General features: G+C 31.8%; 2 protein-coding genes across 2 annotated transcripts; both read left to right on the top strand.

Moving 5' to 3' along the window:
- The first annotated feature begins 9,490 nt into the window (after nt 1–9,490).
- Nucleotides 9,491–12,942, top strand: LOC132271360 (F-box protein PP2-B11-like). Its single transcript, XM_059772714.1, has 3 exons — nt 9,491–9,805; nt 11,907–12,025; nt 12,118–12,942. The coding sequence occupies exons 1-3, from the start codon at nt 9,506–9,508 to the stop codon at nt 12,623–12,625; spliced, it is 927 nt and encodes a 308-aa protein (XP_059628697.1). The 5' UTR covers nt 9,491–9,505; the 3' UTR covers nt 12,626–12,942.
- An 8,509-nt stretch (nt 12,943–21,451) lies between these two features.
- On the top strand, nt 21,452–24,932 carry LOC132271359 (F-box protein PP2-B11-like). The gene is made up of 3 exons (XM_059772713.1): nt 21,452–21,832; nt 23,897–24,015; nt 24,108–24,932. Exons 1-3 carry the CDS (start codon nt 21,533–21,535, stop codon nt 24,613–24,615), a joined length of 927 nt encoding a protein of 308 aa, XP_059628696.1. The 5' UTR covers nt 21,452–21,532; the 3' UTR covers nt 24,616–24,932.
- The last annotated feature ends 1,610 nt before the right edge of the window (nt 24,933–26,542 follow it).

The following is a 26,542-nucleotide window of genomic DNA, read 5'->3' as shown; positions in this document are numbered from 1 at the left end:
ATTGACCTGAAATAGACAAAAACACAAATAAGTACTAAAACGGGTAAATAAGATAGATAAAGGTCCTAGAATACTCAAGCTTAAGGGGTTTAAATGTGTACTTTTCAGCGCTCATCATTAGTCTCAAAGGTAATGGTTTTATATTAAATACAAATGTGTTGATTTATACATTTATAAATGCATATAATTATATTTTTTTATGTATAAGAGTTTGAACCTTTGTCCCCATTTTCATCTTCCTCTCCTTTGCCTTTTCCTTTTCGCCTACTTCTTCAAGGCATTAATGTGACAATTAGATGTAATAACTTGTTTTCTTTCTTCTATTTATTATTTTTTTTTTTTTTGGCAGAGTGTGATTGTAGGATTGATTTTTGCCATATATATTATGTTCTTATATATGGTGATGTGACATAATGTGTGGATTCTTTTTTCACATTGGAGACATGTATAATTTGTGATATTGAACCATTGAACACAGGTGCAAGACAGACATTGTTGTTTCCATTATAGAAAAATTGATTTTTTTTTCTTCCATTTTTTTTTTGGCGGAGTGTGATTGTAGGATCAATTTTTGCCATATATGTTATATTTATCCTTATATTTTATAGTTAATGTCGTTAATAGTTTATAGAAAATATCCCAATAAATTTGTAAGATAATTTCCAAGGTCCAAAGAAAAATACAATCTAAATACAACTCTCAACTGATCCATTTATGCAAATACATATGTTATATTTATCCTTATATTTATATAGATAATTTCATTAATAATTTATAGATAACGTCCCAATAAATTTGTAAGACAATTTACAAGGCCCAAAGGAATATAATCCAAATACAACTCTCAACTGATCCATTTATGCAAATACATATGTTTTATATATCCTTCTATATTTATAGCTAATGTCATAAATAATTTATAGCAAACATCCCAATAAATTTGTAAGACAATTTCCAAGGCCCAAATGCAAATAATCGAAATACAACTCTCAAGTGATCCATTTATGCAAATAGATATGTTCTATTTATCCTTATATCTTTATAGTTAATATCGTTAATAGTTTATAGAAAATATCCCAATAAATTTGTAAGACAATTTTCAAGGCCCAAAGGAAAATAATCCAAATATAACTTTCAAGTGATCCATTTATGCAAATACATATGTTCTATTTATCCTTATATTTTTATAGCTAATGTCGTTAATAGTTTATAAAAAAATCCCAATAAATTTGTAAGACAATTTCCAAGGCCCAAAGGAAAATAATCGAAATACAACTATCAAGTGATCCATTTATGCAAATACGTATGTTCTATTTATTCTTATATTTTTATAACTAATGTCGTTAATAATTTATAGAAAACATTCCAATAAATTTATAAGACATTTCTAAGGCCTAAGGAAAATAATCCAAATATAACTCTCAAGTGATCCATTTATACAAATAGATATGTTCTATTTATCAATATATTTTTATAGCTAATGTCATTAATAGTTTATAAAAAATATCCCAATAAATTTGTAAAATAATTTTCATGGCCCAAAGGAAAATAATCGAAATACAACTCCCAAGTAATCCATTTATACAAATACGTATGTTCTATTTATCCTTAAATTTTTATAGTTAATGTCGTTAATAGTTTATAAAAAATATCCCATTAAATTTGTAAGACAATTTTCAAGGTCCAAATGAAAATAATCGAAATATAACTCTCAAGTAATACATTTATTCAAATACATATGTTCTATTTATCCTTATATTTTTATAACTAATGTCGGCAATAGTTTATAGAAAATATCCCAATAAATTTGTAAGACAATTTCTTATGCAAATACATTTGTACATCCCAAACAATCTCGTACATTTGTTTAGGTTAGCTTGGTTGTATTGACATCCCTGTTCTCACAGTTTTGTTAAGTTTTTTGTAAAATTTCGAGGTTTCATATCTTCTTCATCTAGACTCCGAATCAAGTGATACTTGAGTCTAACTTCGTTAATTTTTCGTTGTCTTTCCAATGGTGTGCACTAAATTCCGTGAATAATTGTAACTGAATCACCATTTATTTCTCCTTCAAAAAATCATCTTTGATTTTTTATTTTGAATACATTTAATTATTCATCATGAAAAATATGTATCCTATAATATATATATATATATATATATATATATATATATATATATATATATAATATGTGTCAAATTATAGTTAATATAATCCCAACGATAACCTAAAATGAATCATCTTTTATTTCACATCAACACAAGAACATCATGGAGATATATACATCCCAAAATTAAATGTAATATATGACAATAAAATATCGTACAATAAATCCCAACAAAATTGTAGAAAGAATTACCTCTTATTTCATTTGAACACGGTTTACAGTCTTCATAGATGAAACACACATCCCAAATAAAAATTACATTTTCTTATATTTTAAGAAGACAAATTAAATCAATCTTAATAGAAAACATACATCCCAAATTAAAACTAAAGTGTGTGAAATTATAATTATTCATTAAATTCCCAACATGAATCAAGAATGAATGCTCTTCACTAGAACACATTAATATGGATAGAATACATCCCAAGTTAAATGTAACGTGTTTCAAAATTATTTGTTCTCTATATCATAACATAATTGTATAATAAAAATTTCAATTATACGTAAATAATAATAATAATAATAAATAAATAAATATACAAGGCATTTATGCCAACTTGTACATGAATAATTTCCTGTTGTAGCTCAACTCCATTTGTACGCATAAATGCCAACCATCTAATGTTGTAGACAATCCAATCTACTTGCAATCACAACAATTTAATTTGCAGTTTAAATTTAAAAATTATAAATTTTTTGAACTCTTAATGTAAGCTTAGAATCTTAGTTACCGTACCACCCTTTACAAATTTGCATCATGATTCCTAGACTCAAAACAATATTGGAGGTACATATGCCGATCTCCGATTAAATTTTTTGGCCCCTCAAGTCCAAGTATTTGCTCTATTGCACCGCAACATTCTCATGTCGTCGTCCATTTAAAATCTAAAATGGTTAACTATCAAGACTAATATCCATAAATATGACACACACACACACACACACACACACACACACACACACACGAGACTGAGCATATAAAGATCCTTTTGTTGGTAACTAACAACAAATGATATGCCTGAAACTAATGTGGTCCATGTTATAGAAGGTTTTAAAAGGGATAGACATTGATCATACAAGTACCTAATATTTAACATTATTTGCACAAAAAAATACAAGATAAAATAATATTGATCGGAGACAATTGAACATAGTATAGTAAAAAAAAAATTATGATTATAGACTACACATAAGATAAAGGAAAGAGTAGCACCGGTCAGTTAAAACTCAATATTTTCAATTTACAGTACTGGAAATTCAAATACCATAGTTTTTAATACATCAAGATATAAATCAAAATACGGTATGAGAGACATGTAACAAAAATCATCATAGATGGAATCAAACACTAACATAATAAAAAATAAAAAATAAATAAAAAATAAAAAATGATATGTAAACCTATGTAAACGAAATCAAAATATGAAATACAAGTTAATGCACGCAATAGAAATCAAAGGTGGCATGAAAGAAACATGAAGTTAATATTACGTTCACCAATTAACTAATTTTGTTGCTTCATAAGAATGCGTACAAGAATGAACACATTAATTTTAGAATTAAAAAAAAAAAAAGGGAAAAAAGAAAATAAATGGTAACTAATATAGAGTTAAAAATTTGCATAAAAATGCAAACAAGAATGAACGTTTAATTTTAAAATTGAAAAAAAAAAAAGAGGAAGAAAACTATTTCTTTGGACTTTTTTTTGACAGACTTGTTTTTTGCAAAAGAACTGTAACACCCGTAATTTATGTATAATTATATTTTATATATATGTATCGTTATTTAATTAATGAATACATGAGATAAGGGATTGTCTTTTAAATTTGAAGGAATCCTAGATTATCTCAACTACTATTTATCACTCTATTTATATTTTACACGTTATATTAGTAGTAAGAGGATACATACGATATTCTATAAAATAAAAATAAAAATAAAAAAAAGAGAGAGAGAGCAAGAGAGATAGAGAGATCTGACGTTGTGTCTTCAGTAGTAGTCGAAAAAAAGGACAGTGGTCAGGCGTTTGCGTCAGAAGGAAGGATTAGTATTTTCCAGGCAAGTTAATCTTGCTTTATATTTTTATATATGTTTACAACTTGATTTATAAAAAAAATCTTAGAGAATTAATCTAAGTATGTTCTAGCGTATTTTAGTCAACTGTTTGATAAAAATCTATGATTATTTAATATATGAACTTGATTAGTAGATTATTATGTGGTTGTTACTCACTAGCTGGTATTTAATTAATAAATTATAATACGGAGTGTAGGTGTAACCGTGTTGGATCTAATTTATACATACATATGGGTTTCAGTATACATGTTACCATGCACTTTATTGGGTTCTTGATATATTCATTGGCTATAATTCTAGATTATTCTGATTGAATGAAAGTTAATTAATAGATATGCTTCTGTGGGGACATATACAGGATTATGAACTTATTAATAGCATGAATCAATTGTGATTGGATTTTTTGGGAAGTTAATGACATAAAAAATGGTATGCTGACTAGCAAATATATAGGTACTTATGTTGGTTTTCATAAAAGAATTTGTGTTACTATATATAGGTGACTACGTGTATCCATTTAGTATAAAATTTGCTTAAATAGTGGGACTGAACTTTAAAGACTTTGCTTAATTAAATTGATTATGTTATTTAATTATTAGGAATGGATTAGACATGTTACTAAACCTTGAATCTTCTATTTAGTTAGTTTTTAAATAATTGGAAAATTTTTATACATACATGAAGTACTGGGACTAAATATTTTTTTTAAGAAAATCACAATGTCAAATTATGAGTACCTGTAACTGATCAATTGAAGAGGTCGATTTATATATATATGAAATCTATTAGGTTGATCTGTGTTTTATATATATATATATATATATATATATTTATCTGTTTGTGCAGTAATATAATCTGTATAAGGAAGTTTAGAAGAATGTTAACCTGAACATGCTTGGTGACTAAGATTGCTGGCACGAAATTTCATAGCCAGAATTGGTATTATTTGTACTTCCAGTTGCATGCCTCATTATTGGTTACAATAGTGGATGAATAACTGATAGTTAAGGTTTAAGGGTATGAGTATGATAATGAAAATTCATATTATATTATTATATCACAATTCACCATAATTAAAAATTAATAGAAGACTTTGGATTAGTCGGAGGGGTAGTCAGGGACTGACCTTATGATGACTTTTGGGTATGGTCAGAGACCTGCCTATTTGGGAGTGCACTACCCTTTTATTATGGCCATGAGTCTAATGAGCCCTTATTATGTGGACGTGGTCAGGGGCCATCTGGGTGAGTAGACGTACCATCCAGCCACATGTGTGTATTTGGTAGTCAGGGACTACGCAATTCACACCATTTATTTGGAGTGGAGCTAGGGGCTCATGTGAGATAATGGCAATAAAATAGCCAACCGTTTGAGGGGAACCCGGGGCTCATGTGCGATATGCGAATTTAATAACACTAAATGATGGTTAATTAATAAGTTTATAATTAATTGGAGTTAAGTAATTTATTTTATTAATGCACTTATTGAGTTGCTCATATATATGGAAATATAAGGTAAGGTTAATTTGCTAAACGATGATTGTGTTTAGCATTTATTGCTGAGCTTGTGAGCTCATCCCATTATCACATTTTAGGTACATGTTGAGTAGGAACGTGATAGGATCACATGATGGCGATGGATTTTAGCTAGCTTTTCGTATTCTTTGGTTTAGTTCAATATATATATATATATTTTTGATCATTGTTGGGATCATTGTAATAAGTATGACAATATTATTTTTTTTGAGATTTAGTTCAGTTTGTCCAGTTATCTTGGATTATTTTGACAAGGTCGATTACTGTTATGGTTGTACCAATTTTATAAATTAGAGGGAGATTTACATCTACTACTTTATTTGATTTTTTTTTTCCTGTAAAGTTGGGGTTATGTAAAGAAAGTCATGCCAAATCTTAATACGAGACAAGAGTTCATGTATTTAAGATTTTGGGGCGTGACAAGAACTATCTTAAAAAAATATATATTAAATAAGGGAACCTGTTAACATGTGTGGATAACATATATATACTCTCCAATTCTATATACATGAAGCCACTTATATAACATTTACCGAATAAATTAAAATAATGATAGTAATAGTAATAATAATAATAATAATAATAATAATAATAATGCCACCATCAATCTTATTATAAATCAAATAATAAAACCTTAAGCAAATAAAGTGACAAATTTGTTATCCAAAGTAAAGTAAAAAATTTTGGTGCATAAATTAGTCTTGCTCTAAACGGTTAAAAAAAAAATGATTGAAGAACTGAAACAATATATATACATTCGATACTAGTAGTGCTTGTAGGATATAGGCCCCAAAATTAAATTTTATGTGAATTAGCTCTCAAACTTAAAATCAACTCATTGAACAAAACTAATGCAATGCAACCAGTATACAAAAAAATAAATAATAAAAATAGAAGGAGGTTGGAAATATAAATACAATCTTAATTGGTTTATAACATATAGTCAAACAAGTCATTCAGTATATATTTTTCTAATGAAATTAATTCCATGAGTAATTGAATGATAACACTTTTATTCTTCCTTGACGGCTGAGAAAGCTTACCCAAAGAAATGAAACAATAGTACTAACTTGCTGATTTATTTTTCCTTTCACTGGAAAACCAAAGAATTAGGAATTGAAAGAAATTTAGATTTCCTTTTTGTAATCTTTCTACTAGTTTCTCAGAAACCAAATGAAGTTGCTAACTAAATATAAAATTGAAAAAGAAAGATAAAAATATAATATGAAAGAAACAAGAGAAGTTTAACCTTTAAATTGCCATTAAAGGGTTGAGTTGCAATCGTCATATTTTACTGCAAACCACTGAACCAAATGATCAAATGATGATATGATTGCAAATGTTAAATGTTATAATATTGAATTTTTAATTATTAAATTAAGGAACAAGACCTAAAGAGAAACTACAACCGAATAAGGGCTAAACATGGATAAATTTAACCCCAGAATGAAAATTAAGGTTCTCTTCAAAAAAAAGGCTATATATGCCTATCATGTGCCATGATTTCCAAGCACCTAAAAATCTCTTCAAACATTCATCCTTACCATAAGTGAAAACCATGAGGCTTTAATCGACTGGCTAAAATTATTATTAGAATAGTATTCTCAAGACACTTTCTATCATTATAAACATTAAACTAGTTTCTCCATTTAAGCAACATAAACAACAAACCAGCACTACTAACCTATAATTTCAATTTATGTGATAGAACTAAAGAAAGTCGAAGAGTGATCATTTTTCTACCTTGGAGCTAGATTTAGATTTATTTCCATTGTGACTTGAAACTAATGCCTTTGCTCATTTCTTCGTTGCCCCTGTCACAACTTCAAAAATTGTTGGAAGATCGTTTTATGATATTGAAAAGGCATTTCCTGCATCAAAACAACAAAATGTCAATGGAGAGATGAAACCATAGAATACCACAACCCATGGGAAAAAAGCAAGAAACAATTTGGCCATAGTTGGCAAAACTTCAAAAACCCAAATGCAAGGCTTTTGTGTTTATTTTTTTTATGCCTCAATTTTACTCAACATTAATTATGGAAATAGAGGGGGATTATGTATACTGAGGCAAAGTATCAAACAGGTGGTGAACTGAAATATCAGCCTGACAAACGAGTACTTAGAAAACAACAACATATATGGAATTCCATTTCTTTAAACAAACCCAGGCTAGGAGAATCGATTTTGGAGCAATCTCACCGGGAAAAAAGATGATCAAATGATCACTTCATAACTTATTCTTCAGAATTCTCGAATGGCAGTAATGCTGCCGCATTTTAAAATCTCAATTTCAACAATCTCCTAAATTCATGCTTGAAACATTCCCCGCCCAAAATTCTTGCAATAATCTAAGCTTCTTCCATTAATAAACTTTTAATTGCTTTACCCCCAAAAAAAAAAAAAAAAAAAAAAAAAAAAAAAAAAAAATTCACCCATCCTATACTAAATAATTGTCTAAGGAAAACCATGACAAAGTCTTCATCTTTCTTAATATGTTGTCTTCTTCAAGTATACTTCAAGTAATTGGCATAAAGTTTATGTTTGGCAGCTAAGAAAGTTTGTGAAAATAAAATAAATAAATAAATTATATTGAAGTCGTATTCTTGGGTTCTATCAAGAAAATTAAAAATGTATTTCCTCTCAACCAAGAGGATTGTATTAGGTAAAGTAGAGTGGATAATTAACTTCTTCTTCGGTTCCAAATAACAAGATTTTCAATTTCATCCACAACCGCAAATCCACATAAATTTAGGAACCAAGTGAATAAATTAAACACATAGCAGCAGCTGAATTAAAGAATAATCAAATTGTCTTAGCTGGCAATTCTGCGACTAAAACTAGATAATTACAAAATAAATAAATAAAATAAAAAAGACTCATAATTCATATTACATTGATAATTATTTTCGCCATTAATATGAGTTCTGTTTGAAAATTAAACAGTGAAAAAAATCCGTTGCACACAATCTTATTTGAATTATGGAGATCTATAAAAAAAATTAAAAAAAAAATTATTATATGAAGAGATTAATTCTGTATCAGAACAGGAATTAGATGTAATACTGTAGATGGAGAGAGAATCGTCTTTGATGATTTTGGAAGGTGGCCTCCAAGCATTCCAGAGAACTTGACGACGATCTAACCCTAATTATGGAGATGTATATATAAAAAAAAAAATTTAAACAGATAAAAAAATCCATTTCACACAATCTGATTTGAATTATGGAGATCTAAAAAAAAAAAAAAAAAAAAAATTATTATATGAAGAGATTAATTAGGTATCAGAACATAAATTAGATGTATAAATAGAGGAAGATCAATAATATCGTATATGGAGAGAGAATCGTCTTTGATGATCTTGGAAGGTGGCCTCCAAGCGTTCTAGAGAATCGTCTAACCCTCCTGAACATTTTCTCCCTTTCTCTCTCTAAAACTCTTTCTAAAAGTTTAAATGACAAGGACAGATTTGACTTTTCTCGAGATAACATAAGGATACTTTGGTAAATTTATTTGTTTAGATAATTGTTGAAGTATTTCGTTAATATAATTCAAACGTGTATGCCTGCTGCAGTTAAACATTTGTTACCAAAATCAACAGTAATTTTTTTAATTGACGTGGCCCAATCTAAGCCACACATCCGAAAAGGAGGAACAGGAGGGGATTTTTGCCCGGTGTATGCATATATGAGAAGAGAGATCTAGAGAGAGAGAAACAGATAAGAGATGGAAGCAGAGAGCAGCAGAAATCCATGTCCGGCGACCGATTTCAACGCATTGCCGGAGAATTGCATAGCGAACATGTTGTCTCTGGCGAGTGCTCCAGATACTTGCCGGCTTTCGTCGCTGGCGTCCACTTTCCGGTCGGCTGCGGAATCTGACACAGTTTGGGAGAGATTTCTGCCGTCAGATTATCAGGACATCATTGCCCGAGCTTCCGATTCTTCTCCGCCGGTTTTCACATCTAAGAAAGACCTTTATCTCAGCCTCTCCGATCATCCCCTCACCGTCGATGGTGGGACTAAGGTAAAATTTCAAGTTTCACGCTGTATTGTTTGATTGTGAGTAGAAATGAATGGTGTGTAATATAGGGAAATATGTTCAAGATTTTAATTTACTTTTGCACTCACATTTAAAATGAAGTGACTTTTCTTATCCTAACTTCAAAAGTGAATGATTATATTATTTTTTTTCAAACTACACCACTGCATTCCAATAAATATGATTGGTCTCTCACATCTTTACTGTTTTTGGTCTCTTTTATTTTGTCCAGATTTTATTTATTTATTATTATTATTTTTTTATCTCAGTCGATTATTCCCTCTTTTTGACAGGACTAAAAAAGTTATATATATTTACAAAAAATAGTGAATAGATGCTCTCTTTTGACAGGATCCATATATATATATATATATATATATATGTATGTATGTAAGATTGTGATTAGTCATGAATGATGTGTAATTTTCTGTTTCTGTGGAAAATATGGTCAAGTTTTTAATGGGTTTAGGGTTAATCGTTACCATACAAAGATTTGAGGATTTGCAGGAAGCAGGTGTTTTTTACACTGTCCATGGAAGGCAGCAGAGGAAAATTTTACACCTTCTTAACTTTTGACAGTTTGGGAGAGATTTCTCAAACATGTCAGCCCAAGGTTGGCGGACCCCGAAATATATATGGGGGGCTAATATATTCTTGGATGGGCTAGTGCTACTATTATTTATTTATTTATGTTTTTTTTTGGGGGCTTGGCAAGTTGGCCCCCTTAGTCCCCCCTTTGGATCCGCCCTTGCAAGCGTATACCATCATACCAAACGGTGGAATCTCTTCATAATAATAAAGTGTGCACAGAAGTGGACTAAAGAATGTGCATAGAAATTATATGTTCATAATCATAAATTAAAGGTTGTAACCGGGTGACATGGGGTATCGGCACAGGCAAATTAGAAAAATCCCTAACTCTTAGGCACAACGCAGAAACTAACCAAACCAGTCGAGGTGTTTCCACTAAACGTCGTTTCTGGTTTTCCCTGTTTCTTGTTCTTTCGTCGGTTTTGGCTAATCCCGAACCACTTGTTGTTACTATGGGATGCTATGAACTTTGGTATAATGTATTAATTGTGTCTTGACATTGAAAATGACGGTAATGCCCTTAGATGAGTTCGGGTTCGGATAAGGACCCGGATAGCGATATGGACCCCCCGGGTTCGGGTCGTTACAAATTCCCTCACATGCAGACTAAGAACCTGCATTCTCACACTTGTCAGTTAGCTTTTACCATCATACCAAGCAATAGAATGCCACATAATATTAGACTTATATTATACTGTGCAATGTCCATATACTGTGAATAGAAATTTACTTGGAAGGCTAAACATGAGCATCTTCAAATGGGGAGACAAGACCTCAGATCACTGTAGACACCGGAAGTCTTGATTGTCCAACTATAAGTTTGCAAGAATACGAACACTCCCCAAATTATTTGCAAGTTTGATGAATTTTAGTTCAAAATGGAACCAACAAGTATTTCGAATAATATTGTTGCGAGTGAAGGTGGATACTGGGCATTGGCGTATTCTGTCTCAGGCCCTTGCTTACCAGCATTTGAGGGAAAATAAACTACTTATCTGCTTCTGTTCCCTTTGCTTGTCTCTACTTGTTTGTTTAATACTAATACCAAATATCTATTTCATCAGTTAGTAGCTGCAATCTCCCAATATGTTGTATCACTAGTTAATTATGGATAATCATTTATAGTCTTCAAGTAGAGCCCTTGAATCACATGTGCTTATATGCCTAACACAACAAATTTCGGGTTGGTTATGAATCTGGTTGTGTTGCAAAGCAGCCTGTCAAAAGCCATCTTTGCGGGTGATAGTAGACTCATGTTATTCATTAGTACTGCAGCATAACATGTAATTCTTGTTAGCTTTGTTTTGTACCTTTTGCGTTGAATCATATGATTCACAGAGCGGAGTTGTCAGTTCTGTTTTGGAGCTTTGGTTCTTGCTAGTCTTTTTCTCTATCTAAATGTCCATTTGGGTGGCTGTAATCAACTTTATACACAATGTTTGCTTCAGTTTTCATTTTCATCTCTCTCTAACTTCTCATTGGTGGCATTAAGCAGAGTTTTTCATTGGATAAATGGAGTGGGAAGAAATGTTTCATGTTAGCTGCAAGATCCCTCACAATTGTTTATGGTGATACACCTATGTATTGGAGATGGATTTCTCTACCCGAGTCCAGGTCTATCTCTCACACTGTGCTGCTCTTTTCTTCGTTTGTTTTCTCCATGTATGGTGTTAATTAATTCAATGAAACCAAATTTACAAAATCAGATTCGCTGAGGTGGCAGAGCTTGTCGATGTGTGTTGGCTTGAAATTCGTGGGAGGATAAGTACTCGGATGATATCGCCTGACACAAACTATGCAGCTTACCTTGTGTTCAAGTGGACGAAAAGAGTATATGGATTTCAATCCCAACCAGTGGAGGGCTGGGTAGGACTTCGTGGGAGTGAAGAGGAATTAAGGAGTTTTTATCTGGATCCTAATGGAGGGCAGGGGCGTCGAACTCATATTTTACCAAGACGAAGAGGGCGAATGGGGATTTTCAACCGCACCCTTGCTAAGATGCAGAGACCACAAGTCGCCATGCCAAGTGAAAGCAGCGATCAATGTCCGAAGGAGAGAGGAGACGGGTGGTTGGAGATGGAGTTGGGTGACTATCTTTACAAGAGTGGAGAAGATGGGGAACTAGAAATATGTTTGCAAGAAGTGAAGGGTGGCAACTGGAAAAGTGGCCTCATTCTTCAAGGAATTGAAATCAGGCCAAAGAATAGTAAATAAATGAAAAGGTAATGTGTAAAAAAAACCCGTTATATGTAGAATGTACAAATACCCCCACCCTTTACATTTCCCAAAAAAAAAAATTAAAGCACTGATTTCAGTTTTGAGGAGTATTTTGTGGGGATTTATAAATAAAAAAAAGTTATTTAAATTTGACAGTCGACAGATATTAGGTGCAATTTGGGCATATTTTGAAATGCTAGAGATTTGTACTCTAAATGAAATCAAGAATGTATATATTTGTAGCCAGTTTCCATAAAATGTATATATTGGTAACAACTTTCCATTTTTTTGGAATTGAATGGGCTGTTATCTAACATGTTATCTGCAAGATAAGTCACAATTATTTGGGGTGATACACCAATGTATTGGAGATGGATTTCTTTACCCGACGAGTCCGGGTCTATCTCTCACACTGTGTTCTTTGGTGTTAATAATTTCATGAGTCCAAAATCAGATTCACTGGTGTGGCAGAGCTTCTCCATGTTTGTTGGCTTGAAATTCGTGTGAAGATAAGTACTCAGATGCTATCGCCAGACACAACCTATTCAGCTTACCTTGTGTTCAAGTGGGCAGAAAGAGTGACTGGATTTGGATTCGAATACGGACCTGCAGAGAGTTGGGTACGACTCGGTGGGAGTGAAGGGCAATTAAGGAGTTCTTATCTGGATACTAATGGACAGCAGAGGCGTCGGACGGTTCGAACTGAATTTCAATAAAATTCCATAAAATGTATATATTTGTAGCAACTTCCCATTTTTTTGGAATTGAATTGGCTGTTATCTAACATGTTATCCGCAAGATACGTCGTTTTTCAATTGTCTTTGATTATAACTAGATTAGCTAGGAACTAGCTAGAGAAGTTTATTAGTAGTTAGGTTATTTTATTAAATTTGAAAAACTTTTAAATACAGAGTATTATTTTAGTAAGTGATCAAGATCGTCAAGTCTAATTTTATGTGTTCAAAGATAAGCTCGACTTCTCTCTATCTTGTTATTTAGTTTATTTTGAATTTAACAACAGGTGTGTGAATCAAGTTATATTATTTGTAATTTTTCAATTAACGTTTTTGGAATGTCTTTGATTATAACTAAATTAGCTATGAACTAATTAGAAAGCTTAATTAGTATTTATGTTATTTTAACAAGTGATCTAGATCTAGATCGTCGAGTCTAATTTTATGTGTTCAAGTCAAACTCAACTCATTATTAAGCTCGAGCTTGAGGCCCATGGAAAAAATGTAATTACCAATTATAATGAAAGACTCACTTCACATAAATGAATTCAAATTCAAACTCCTGACTATAATATGGTACAGCTGGACTTGTTCGTAAACAAATGGTTACATGTTTTCTACTTGGGACAACGACTTTGTAGTTACTATATTTGGAATGAAGTGGTGATGGTCCTTTAAACGTGACACTTAGGGCTCTAAGTCCACAACAATTATTATTTTTTAAAAAAAAATTAACTACCACAATTTTGGACCTAGCATAGTACCAATGAGGGCGGCTCTCACTGAATTTTTTATATTTAATTTTAGATCTCAATTTTTTAGAATTTATAAAAATACCCCTTGAAAAATCTTCGACTTTGCAAATATTCTTTATAAATATCATTTTTTTTTGTTTGTGGGCCACAAGCTAATGATACTCTTGTTTCTTTTTCTCCACATATGGCCTACCTATAGCTAATAACCTACAATATATAGCTAAGAATCTTGATTCTTAGCTATATATTGTAGGTTAGTAGCTATATATTGTAGGTAGGCTATTAGCAAAAAGAGTCCTACAATATATAGCTAAGAATTCAGCTAATTCTTAGCTACAATAAATTCTTAGCTATATTATTAGCTATACATTGTAGGTAGGCTATTAGCAAAAAAAGTATTATTAGCTATATATTGTAGGTAGGCTATTAGCTATATACCGTAGGTAGGCTATATGCGGATAAAAAGAAACAAAAAGAGTATTATTAGCTTGGGGCCCACAAACAAAAAAAAAATGATATTTAAAAAGATTATTTGCAAGGCCCGAAGATTTTACAAAGGGCATCTATATATATATATATATATATATATATAAGGATGGATAAATCAATTTTTTTTTTTAAGAAAAAGCACATTATCATTAGATGGATAGATTAATGACATGGTGCACCGCGACACTCAATCTATACCCAGAGATTGGTGAGATTTTTGAGTGAAGCTATATATAATTAGAAATTCTATTTATTATATATTTTTTTCCCTTTTCTCTTATATATATATAATATAATATAAAGTGGATTTCACTTCACAAATATTTTAATATTATTTTTGTTACTTATTGTTTCATAGCGTTATTTAAGATGTACATTTTTTTTTATTTTTTCTTTTTGACCTGACAATCAATTTATTATACAATGAACCCCTAAATTCTTATAAAATTCTCAAAAAGATTCATTTTGTCTAGCCAAATTCAAAAAATACTTATGCATTTTTTCCTTCTATTGGATCCCACAATATTTTTTTATAAAAATATTAAAAATCAACAAAACAACAACAGGCATCAGGCGTGTAAATTAAGTTAATTTATTTGTTATTTTTCAATTAACATTTTTCGATTGTCTTTGACAATAACTATATTAGCTAGGAACTAATTAGAGAGGCTAATTAGTGTTTCGGCTATTTTATCAAATTTAGAAGATTTTTATTAAATAAAAAATAAAAAGATTAATGGATATATATATATATATATTTATTTATTTATATTTATATTTATATTATTTTAGCAAATGATCAAGATCGTAGAGTCTAATTTTGTGTGTTCAAGTCAAGCTCGACTCATCTATCTTGTTTAGTCTAATTTGAGTTTAATCTCAAGTGCATTATCAAACTTGAGCTTGAGGCCCAATAGATAAAATTTAATTACAAATTATAATGAAAAAATTAGATTTACAAGCGCGTTCATGAATGCTTACCATTAGCACGTTCACAAAATGAGTTCAAACTCAAACCCCTTTACTAATCAAACAAGTTTGAGCCAAACGTTAATTTCATTGAGCTCGAGTTGTTCGTGAACGAATCAATTCTATTTTCTTCTTATGGTTGGACTTTGGAGTACCAAAGACTTTTTATCTTTGGAACGAAACCTATGGTAAAAGTATTTATAATATTATATGTATGGTGTGAATTCCACAATATTTAAAAAAATAAAATAAAATAAAAAATAAAAGAAAAAAAAAATTAAAGTCAATACAGCTAGGTGTGTAACAACAATAGGTGTGTGAATTAAGTTTATTTATTTGTTATTTTCAATTAACGCTTTTTTGATTGTTTTTTATTATAACTAGATTAGCTAGGAACTAGCTAGAGAAGTTTATTAGTATTTTGGTTATTTTATCAAATCTAAAAGACTTTTATATACGGAGTATTATTTTAGCAAGTGATCAACATAGTCTAATTTTGTGTGTTCAAAGTCAAGCTTGACTCCTCTCCATCTTGTTGTTTAGTCTATTTTGAGTTTAATCCGGAGTATATTATCAAGCTCGAACTTGAGATCAAATGGATAAAATTTAATTACAAATTATAATGAAAGAGTCAGATTTACAAGTGTGTTCACGAACACTTACCATTAGCACGTTCACAAAATGAATTCAAATTTGAATCCCTTTATTAATCAAACAAGTTTGAGCCAAACATTAATTTCATTGCTCAAGTTGTTCACGAACGGATCGATTCTATTTTTTCACTTATGGTTGGACTTTGGAGTAGTAAAAACTTTTATCTTTTGGAAGGAATCGTGTGATAAAAGTTATTATAATGTTATATGTATAGTGTGAATCGCACAATATTTAAAAAAAAAATAAAAAAATAAATAAATAAATAAAAAAGTCATTATAGCTAGTTGTGTGTAACAATAATTGTGTGAATTAAGTTAATTAATTTGTTATTTTTCAATTAACGTCATTTTTTGATTGTCATTGATCATAACTAGATTAGCTAGGAACTAGCTAGTGAAGTTTATTAGTATTTAGGTTATTTTATTAAATTTGAAAGACTTTTATATACGGAGTATTATTTTAGCGAGTGATCAAGATTATCGAGTCTAATTTTGTGTGTTCAAAGTCAAACTCGACTTCTCTGTATCTTGTTCTTTTGTTTATTTTGAGTTTAGTCTCGAGTACATTATCAAGTTCGTGCTTGAGGCCCAATGAATAAAATTTAATTACAAATTATAATGAAATAGTAAGATTTACAAGAATGTTTTTTTTTTTTTTTCGGAAGGTAAAACACATAGCATTTACTAGAATGTTCATGAACACTTACTATTAGCACATTCACAAAATGAGTTCAAATTTGAACCCCTTTATTAATCAAACAAGTTTGAGCCAAACGTTAATCTCATTGAGCTATTCTAATTGTTCGTGAATGGAATGGATTATATGAGTACCAAAGACTTTTTATCTTTGGAAGAAGCTAGCTAGTGGTACAATTGCATGAAACGCAATTATAATGTTATATGTGGAACCCACAATTTTTTTAAAAAATAAAAAATTTAAAGTCTTACCTTTTGACAGCTGACAATATAACAACAGGTATGTGAATTAAGTTAATTTATTTGTTATTTTTCAATTAACGTTTTTAAATTGTCTTTGATTATAACTAAATTAGCTATGAACTAATTAGAGAGGTTAATTAGTATTTACGTTATTTTAACAAGTGATCTAGATCATCGAGTCTAATTTTGTGTGTTCAAGTCAAACTCAACTCATTATTAAGCTCGAGGTTGAGGCCCATGAAAAAAATGTAATTACCAATTACAATGAAAGAATCACTTCACAAAAATGAATTCAAATTCAAACTCCTAACTATAATCTTGTACAATTGGACTGGACTTGTTCGTGAACAAATGGTTACATATTTTCTACTTGAGACTTTAAAGTCTTACCTTTTGACAGCTGACAATATAACAACAGGTCTGTGAATTAAGTTAATTTATTTGTTATTTTTCAATTAACGTTTTTTAATTGTCTTTGATTATAACTAAATTAGCTATGAACTAATTAGAGAGGTTAATTAGTATTTACGTTATTTTAACAAGTGATCTAGATCGTTGAGTCTAATTTTATGTGTTCAAGTCAAGCTCAACTCATTATTAAGCTCGAGGTTGAGGCCCATGAAAAAAATGTAATTACCAATTATAATGAAAGAATCACTTCACAAAAATGCATTCAATTTCAAACTCCTGACTATAATCTTGTACAGTTGGACTGAACTTGTTCGTGAATAAATGGTTACATATTTTCTACTTGAGACGGCGACTTTGGAGTACCAAAACTTTTTTTATATTTGGAAGGAAGCACGTGGTGATGGTCCTTCAAATGTGACACTTAGGACTCCAAGTCCACCACAATTATTATTATTTTTTAAAAAAATTAACCACCACATTTATTGCACGTGGTGTTGGTTTACCCAATAATGAATGCCAAATTAAATCTGTGATGTCCATCCGTGGGTAGTTCTATGGTGTTATTGACTGTGATATCACACAAGTGGTTCGTACTTGATGGTGTTACATTCTTGTGGTGCTTTATCAATGTGCTCTTATCCACACACCAGTACAATGGACCCACTTATCTTTCCTCCCGTTCCCTTCATATGCGAAGGATGAGGACGGACTCAGTAAGCTGTACAAAGAGGGGGAAACAACATCATTTCTTTTCTTTCCTTTTCTATTCAAACTCCTAACGTTAATCTCGTTCTGTTCGAGTACCAGGGGAAAACCACGTCATTTCTTTTCTTTCCTTTTCTTTTCAAACTCCTAACTTTTATCTCGTTCTGTTTGAGTTGTTCGTGAACAAAATGGTTACGTTTTTTCTACTTGAGACAACAACTTGGAGTTCCTAAACCTGTTTTTTGGTCGGAAGGAAGCGAGTGGTAGTGGTCCTTCAAACGTGACGCATAGGGCCCCGAGCCTAGGCATTCTGACTTAACGCATTGAAAGGTTGTTTTTAGGCAAGAATGGCCTCCATTTTCCTGTGAATCTGACATGACGGGAGTGCAGTGCTCGTTAACATCATTGGCCTCACATAAATCCTCCCCAAAGACTTAGTCAAATAATCTATTTAAAATATCATTTTTTTTTTTTTTATTGTGGCCCCATGCTAATAATACTCTTTTATATATATATATATATATATATATATATATATATATATATATATATATATAATAATAATACTCTTATATATATATATATATATTTAATAATAATACTCTTATATATATATATATATATATATATTTAATAATAATACTCTTATATATATATATATATATATATATATATTTAATAATAATACTCTTATATATATATATATATATATATATATATATATATATATCTTGCATATAGTCTATATAGAGATATATAAACAAACAAATATAGAAAATATGTTTCAAAAAATCTTATGAATAAAAAAATAATAATAAAAGTGACTAACCCAGTACCTATACCCACTGGGCTAGTGTAATGGTAAGATGTTTTGCAATCTGATCAAAAAAAAAAAATTAAGGTATTAGATGAGACTAACATTCAATTCATATATACGCATTTATGGAAGAAAAAAAAATTTGGGGTGGGTTGAAGCCCAGCTTCGCTCACCCTTGGATCCGCCCTTGATTGTAAGACAAAATCTTTCTTGTAACTAGACCTATCAATGGATCGGGTTTTAATTCAAATCCGATCCAAGTAGTCGGATATAGATTGAACAAAAAATTCTATAATTCGATTCTCATCCTAAAGTTCCATTCACACGAAAAAAATAATAAATAAAAAATAAATAAATAAAAAAGAAGAAGAAGAAGATCATAATCAAATGCAAACCACTTGATTTTATAATTGATTATTGCACTAGATATTATAAATACAAATCAATTTATACTATGATATGATATTGGCCACTTTGGGTCTGAACCCACACGATTTTTGTTCTTGAGCTTTACCCCAAAATGCCTCATACCAATTAAAGTGGCACACTTACATATAAGCATTTCACATTTTCTTTACATAGGTGATGTAGGACTATATACCCGTAACTCGCCAGTGTGGTAGCCTGCTAGTATCTCTCACCCGCCCACGATACACCCGCCCACAGGATCATCACAATCCACCCCCCTTGGAGGCCCGACGTCCCCGTCGGCACATTTCCGACTGGGTCAGGTTTTGATACTATTTGTAACGACCCACTTCACCACATGGTATGATATTGTTCGTTTTAGGCCTAAACCCGCACAGTTTTGTTCTTTGAGCTTTATCCCAAAAGTCCTCATACCAATTAAAGTGACGCACCTACATATAAACATTTCACCTTTCCTTTACCCAGATAATGTGGGACTATGCACTTGTAACTCGCCAGTATGGTAGCCTGCCAGTGTCTCACCAGCCCATGACACACCCGCCAGGGCTAGTTTGGCGTGGTTGAATGAAATAAAGTGGGAATGGAATGAATCGGAGAATGGAATAAATATGTATGTATATGTATATATATATAGCCGACATTTCATTAAATATTTTTTTTATTCATTTATTTATTATTATTATTTTTAAGTAGGAATGGAATGGTCATTCATTTAGTTAGAAAGTGGAATGAATTAGTGGGGGAATCACCATTCTTAGAGAATGGGTAAGAATCATCATTCTAATTTTAAAGTAGGTTACCAAACTAAATAATGGAAACAAAAACATTCCATTCTCACTTCATTTAATTCTATTGACCCACACAAAACATGGACAAGGCGTTAGATAAAGGTAGGTGAGAGTCACGTATGTTGTGGTTGTAAGAGCAATCCCAATGCACAAGCAATGTGTACAATATCTGAGGATTTGTTGAATGAATACCCTTACTATGCACATTACACACTTAAGGCCCGTTCATATTTTATGCCTAAATCTTCAAATGTGTAGAATCAAATAGCCATTCTACGATTGAAATGGTGGGTCTTGTGTGTACTTTTAATATTATAAAATAAATTAATTGTGTATTAATATTATGTGGGTAAATTTTAAAATAATAAAATAATAAAGTGTAGAATATAAAAGATGTGTGCACAACAAGAGAAATAAACCTTTAAAAAATGTGTAAAGTCTTGTCATCACAATTGCTAACATGACACTACACTTTGTAAAAGTGTAGAATGAGAATGGAAATGCTACTCTGGGAATGCTCTAACACACTCATCACCGACAACAAAAAAAATTAAATTAAATTAAAATTATTTTTTTTTAATCATATTCTTCTTTAACTTGAATTATAAATAAATTAGGTAACTTATAATCATAACACAAGCATCACTCACACAAAAGAAAACTTTTTAATCAAATTTTTAAATTTTTTTTATATTTATAATTTAGATAAACATTCAAAAAAAATTTACGGTACGAAATATTCATTATGGACTAAAACTCTTATATTTGAACTAATAACCTATGGTTACCTTTTTATTATATTTTTCTTGATTAATAAAATATAAATATTAAAAAAATAGCAATATCAATAGAAAATTTAAATGACATTTAATTACGATATTATGAACTGACAAAAGTTTTTTTTTTTTTTTGTGTCATTCAAAAGCATAATGGAAGCCAAGATGAGTACAGAGCCACAAAGCCAAATTAGAAGACATATAAATCTTGAAGCAAAAGTAAATAAATTGACACGAGTATGATTGGTTCACAATTATTCTTAACTCAACCGGTGATTGGTGCACACGTGTCGTGATGAAAAACCATGAGGGCGAAGATAACTCTTATATATATTACTACTCCGTATATACATATGGGTGTATTATATTGTGTTGTGTTCACTCTGTAGTCTATACTGGTGTATGCATATATGAGAAGAGAGATCTGGAGAGATAAGAGATGGAAGCAGAGAGCTGCAGAAATCCATGTCCGGCGACCGATTTCAACGCATTGCCGGAGAATTGCATAGCGAACATGTTGTCTCTGGCGAGTGCTCCAGATACTTGCCGGCTTTCGTCGCTGGCGTCCACTTTCCGGTCGGCTGCGGAGTCTGACACAGTTTGGGAGAGATTTCTGCCGTCAGATTATCAGGACGTCATTGCCCGAGCTACCGATTCTTCTCCGCCTGTTTTCACATCTAAGAAAGAGCTTTATCTGAGCCTCTCCGATCATCCCCTCATCGTCGATGGTGGGACTAAGGTAAAATTTCAAGTTTCACGCTGTATTGTTTGATTGTGAGTAGAAATGAATGGTGTGTAATTTAGGGAAATATGTTCAAGATTTTAATTTACTTTTGCACTTTGAAGTGACATTTCTTATCCTAACTTCAAAAGTGAAAGATTATATTTCTTTTTTTAAAAATTACACCACTGCATTCCAATAAATATGATTGATCTGTCACATCTTTACTGTTTTTGGTCTCTTTTATTTTTTTCCAGATATTATTTTTTTATTTTTTTTATCTCAGTCGAATATTCCCTCTTTTTGACAGGACTAAAAAAGTTATATATATTCACAAAAAATAGTGAATAAATGTATATGTATGATTGTGATTAGTCATGAATGATGTGTAATTTTCTGTTTCTGTGGAAATTATGGTCAAGTTTTTAATGGGTTTAGGGTTAATCGTTACCATACAAAGATTTGAGGATTTGCAGGAAGGTGTTTTTTACACTGTCCATAGAAGGCAGCGGAGGAAAATTTTACACCCTCTTAACTTTTGACAGTTTGGGAGAGATTTCTCAAACATCTCAGCACAAGCGTAGGCGGACCCAAAATATATTATGGGGGGCTAATATATTCTCGGATGGACTAGTACCACTATTATTATTTATTTATTTATCTATTGTTGTTTTTTTTTGGGGGGGCTTGGCAAGTTGGCCCCCATTAGTGCCCCTTTGGATCCGCCCTTGCAAGCGTATACCATCCTACCAAAGGGTGGAATCTCTTCATAATCATAAAGTGTGCACAGAAGTTGACTGAAGAGTGCATAGAAATTATATGTTCATAATCATAAATTAAAGGTTGTAACCGGGTGACATGGGGTATCGGCATAGGCAAATTAGAAAAATCCTTAACTCTTAGACACCATGGTTGTTCTAGATTCAGAAACTGGCCAAACCAGTCGACGTGTTTCCACTAAACGTCGACCGGTTTCTGGTTTTCCCTGTTTCTTGTTCCTTAGTCCATTTTGGCTAATCCCGAGCCACTTGTTGTTACTATGGGATGCTATGAACCTTAGTATAATGCATTAATGGTGTCTTGACATTGGAAATGACGGTAATGCCCTTAGATGACTTCGGGTTCGGGTAAGGACCCGGATAGCGATATGGACCCCCCGGGTTCGGGTCGTTACAAATTCCCTCACATGCAGACTAAGAACCTGCATTCTCACACTTGTCAGTTAGCTTTTACCATCATACCAAGCAATAGAATGCCACATAATATTAGACTTATATTATACTGTGCAATGTCCATATACTGTGAATAGAAATTTACTTGGAAGGCTAAACATGAGCATCTTCAAATGGGGAGACAAGAACTCAGATCACTGTAGACACCGGAAGTCTTGATTGTCCAACTATAAGTTTGCAAGAATACGAACACTCCCCAAATTATTTGCAAGTTTGATGAATTTTAGTTCAAAATGGAACCAACAAGTATTTCGAATAATATTGTTGCGAGTGAAGGTGGATACTGGGCATTGGCGTATTCTGTCTCAGGCCCTTGCTTACCAGCATTTGAGGGAAAATAAACTACTTATCTGCTTCTGTTCCCTTTGCTTGTCTCTACTTGTTTGTTTAATACTAATACCAAATATCTATTTCATCAGTTAGTAGCTGCAATCTCCCAATATGTTGTATCACTAGTTAATTATGGATAATCATTTATAGTCTTCAAGTAGAGCCCTTGAATCACATGTGCTTATATGCCTAACACAACAAATTTCGGGTTGGTTATGAATCTGGTTGTGTTGCAAAACAGCCTGTCAAAAGCCATCTTTGCGGGTGATAGTAGACTCATGTTATTCATTAGTACTGCAGCATAACATGTAATTCTTGTTAGCTTTGTTTTGTACCTTTTGCGTTGAATCATATGATTCACAGAGCGGAGTTGTCAGTTCTGTTTTGGAGCTTTGGTTCTTGCTAGTCTTTTTCTCTATCTAAATGTCCATTTGGGTGGCTGTAATCAACTTTATACACAATGTTTGCTTCAGTTTTCATTTTCATCTCTCTCTAACTTCTCATTGGTGGCATTAAGCAGAGTTTTTCATTGGATAAATGGAGTGGGAAGAAATGTTTCATGTTAGCTGCAAGATCCCTCACAATTGTTTATGGTGATACACCTATGTATTGGAGATGGATTTCTCTACCCGAGTCCAGGTCTATCTCTCACACTGTGCTGCTCTTTTCTTCGTTTGTTTTCTCCATGTATGGTGTTAATTAATTCAATGAAACCAAATTTACAAAATCAGATTCGCTGAGGTGGCAGAGCTTGTCGATGTGTGTTGGCTTGAAATTCGTGGGAGGATAAGTACTCGGATGATATCGCCTGACACAAACTATGCAGCTTACCTTGTGTTCAAGTGGACGAAAAGAGTATATGGATTTCAATCCCAACCAGTGGAGGGCTGGGTAGGACTTCGTGGGAGTGAAGAGGAATTAAGGAGTTTTTATCTGGATCCTAATGGAGGGCAGGGGCGTCGAACTCATATTTTACCAAGACGAAGAGGGCGAATGGGGATTTTCAACCGCACCCTTGCTAAGATGCAGAGACCACAAGTCGCCATGCCAAGTGAAAGCAGCGATCAATGTCCGAAGGAGAGAGGAGACGGGTGGTTGGAGATGGAGTTGGGTGACTATCTTTACAAGAGTGGAGAAGATGGGGAACTAGAAATATGTTTGCAAGAAGTGAAGGGTGGCAACTGGAAAAGTGGCCTCATTCTTCAAGGAATTGAAATCAGGCCAAAGAATAGTAAATAAATGAAAAGGTAATGTGTAAAAAAAACCCGTTATATGTAGAATGTACAAATACCCCCACCCTTTACATTTCCCAAAAAAAAAAATTAAAGCACTGATTTCAGTTTTGAGGAGTATTTTGTGGGGATTTATAAATAAAAAAAAGTTATTTAAATTTGACAGTCGACAGATATTAGGTGCAATTTGGGCATATTTTGAAATGCTAGAGATTTGTACTCTAAATGAAATCAAGAATGTATATATTTGTAGCCAGTTTCCATAAAATGTATATATTGGTAACAACTTTCCATTTTTTTGGAATTGAATGGGCTGTTATCTAACATGTTATCTGCAAGATAAGTCACAATTATTTGGGGTGATACACCAATGTATTGGAGATGGATTTCTTTACCCGACGAGTCCGGGTCTATCTCTCACACTGTGTTCTTTGGTGTTAATAATTTCATGAGTCCAAAATCAGATTCACTGGTGTGGCAGAGCTTCTCCATGTTTGTTGGCTTGAAATTCGTGTGAAGATAAGTACTCAGATGCTATCGCCAGACACAACCTATTCAGCTTACCTTGTGTTCAAGTGGGCAGAAAGAGTGACTGGATTTGGATTCGAATACGGACCTGCAGAGAGTTGGGTACGACTCGGTGGGAGTGAAGGGCAATTAAGGAGTTCTTATCTGGATACTAATGGACAGCAGAGGCGTCGGACGGTTCGAACTGAATTTCAATAAAATTCCATAAAATGTATATATTTGTAGCAACTTCCCATTTTTTTGGAATTGAATTGGCTGTTATCTAACATGTTATCCGCAAGATACGTCGTTTTTCAATTGTCTTTGATTATAACTAGATTAGCTAGGAACTAGCTAGAGAAGTTTATTAGTAGTTAGGTTATTTTATTAAATTTGAAAAACTTTTAAATACAGAGTATTATTTTAGTAAGTGATCAAGATAGTCAAGTCTAATTTTATGTGTTCAAAGATAAGCTCGACTTCTCTCTATCTTGTTATTTAGTTTATTTTGAATTTAACAACAGGTGTGTGAATCAAGTTATATTATTTGTAATTTTTCAATTAACGATTTTGCAATGTCTTTGATTATAACTAAATTAGCTATGAACTAATTAGAAAGCTTAATTAGTATTTATGTTATTTTAACAAGTGATCTAGATCTAGATCGTCGAGTCTAATTTTATGTGTTCAAGTCAAACTCAACTCATTATTAAGCTCAAGCTTGAGGCCCATGGAAAAAATGTAATTACCAATTATAATGAAAGACTCACTTCACATAAATGAATTCAAATTCAAACTCCTGACTATAATATGGTACAGCTGGACTTGTTCGTAAACAAATGGTTACATGTTTTCTACTTGGGACAACGACTTTGCAGTTACTATATTTGGAATGAAGTGGTGATGGTCCTTTAAACGTGACACTTAGGGCTCTAAGTCCACAACAATTATTATTTTTTAAAAAAAAATTAACTACCACAATTTTGGACCTAGCATAGTACCAGTGAGGGCAGCTCTCACTGAATTTTTTATATTTAATTTTAGATCTCAATTTTTTAGAATTTATGAAAATATCCCTTGAAAAATCTTCGACTTTGCAAATATTCTTTATAAATATCATTTTTTTTGTTTGTGGGCCACAAGCTAATGATACTCTTGTTTCTTTTTCTCCACATATGGCCTACTTATAGCTAATAACCTACAATATATAGCTAAGATCTTAGCTATATATTGTAGGTTATTAGCTATATATTGTAGGTAGGCTATTAGCAAAAAGAGTCCTACAATATATAGCTAAGAATTTAGCTAATTCTTAGCTACAATAAATTCTTAGCTATATATTGTAGGTTATTAGCTATACATTGTAGGTAGGCTATTAGCAAAAAAAGTATTATTAGCTATATATTGTAGGTAGGCTATTAGCTATA

Source organism: Cornus florida, unplaced genomic scaffold (genome assembly GCF_030987335.1).
Source record: "Cornus florida cultivar Cherokee Brave unplaced genomic scaffold, ASM3098733v1 CherokeeBrave_3.0.0_Hap2_Chr08, whole genome shotgun sequence".
Taxonomy (NCBI): Eukaryota; Viridiplantae; Streptophyta; class Magnoliopsida; order Cornales; family Cornaceae; genus Cornus; species Cornus florida.
Note: the sequence above shows the minus strand (reverse complement) of the source record. Positions and strands in the feature narration are given on the sequence as shown.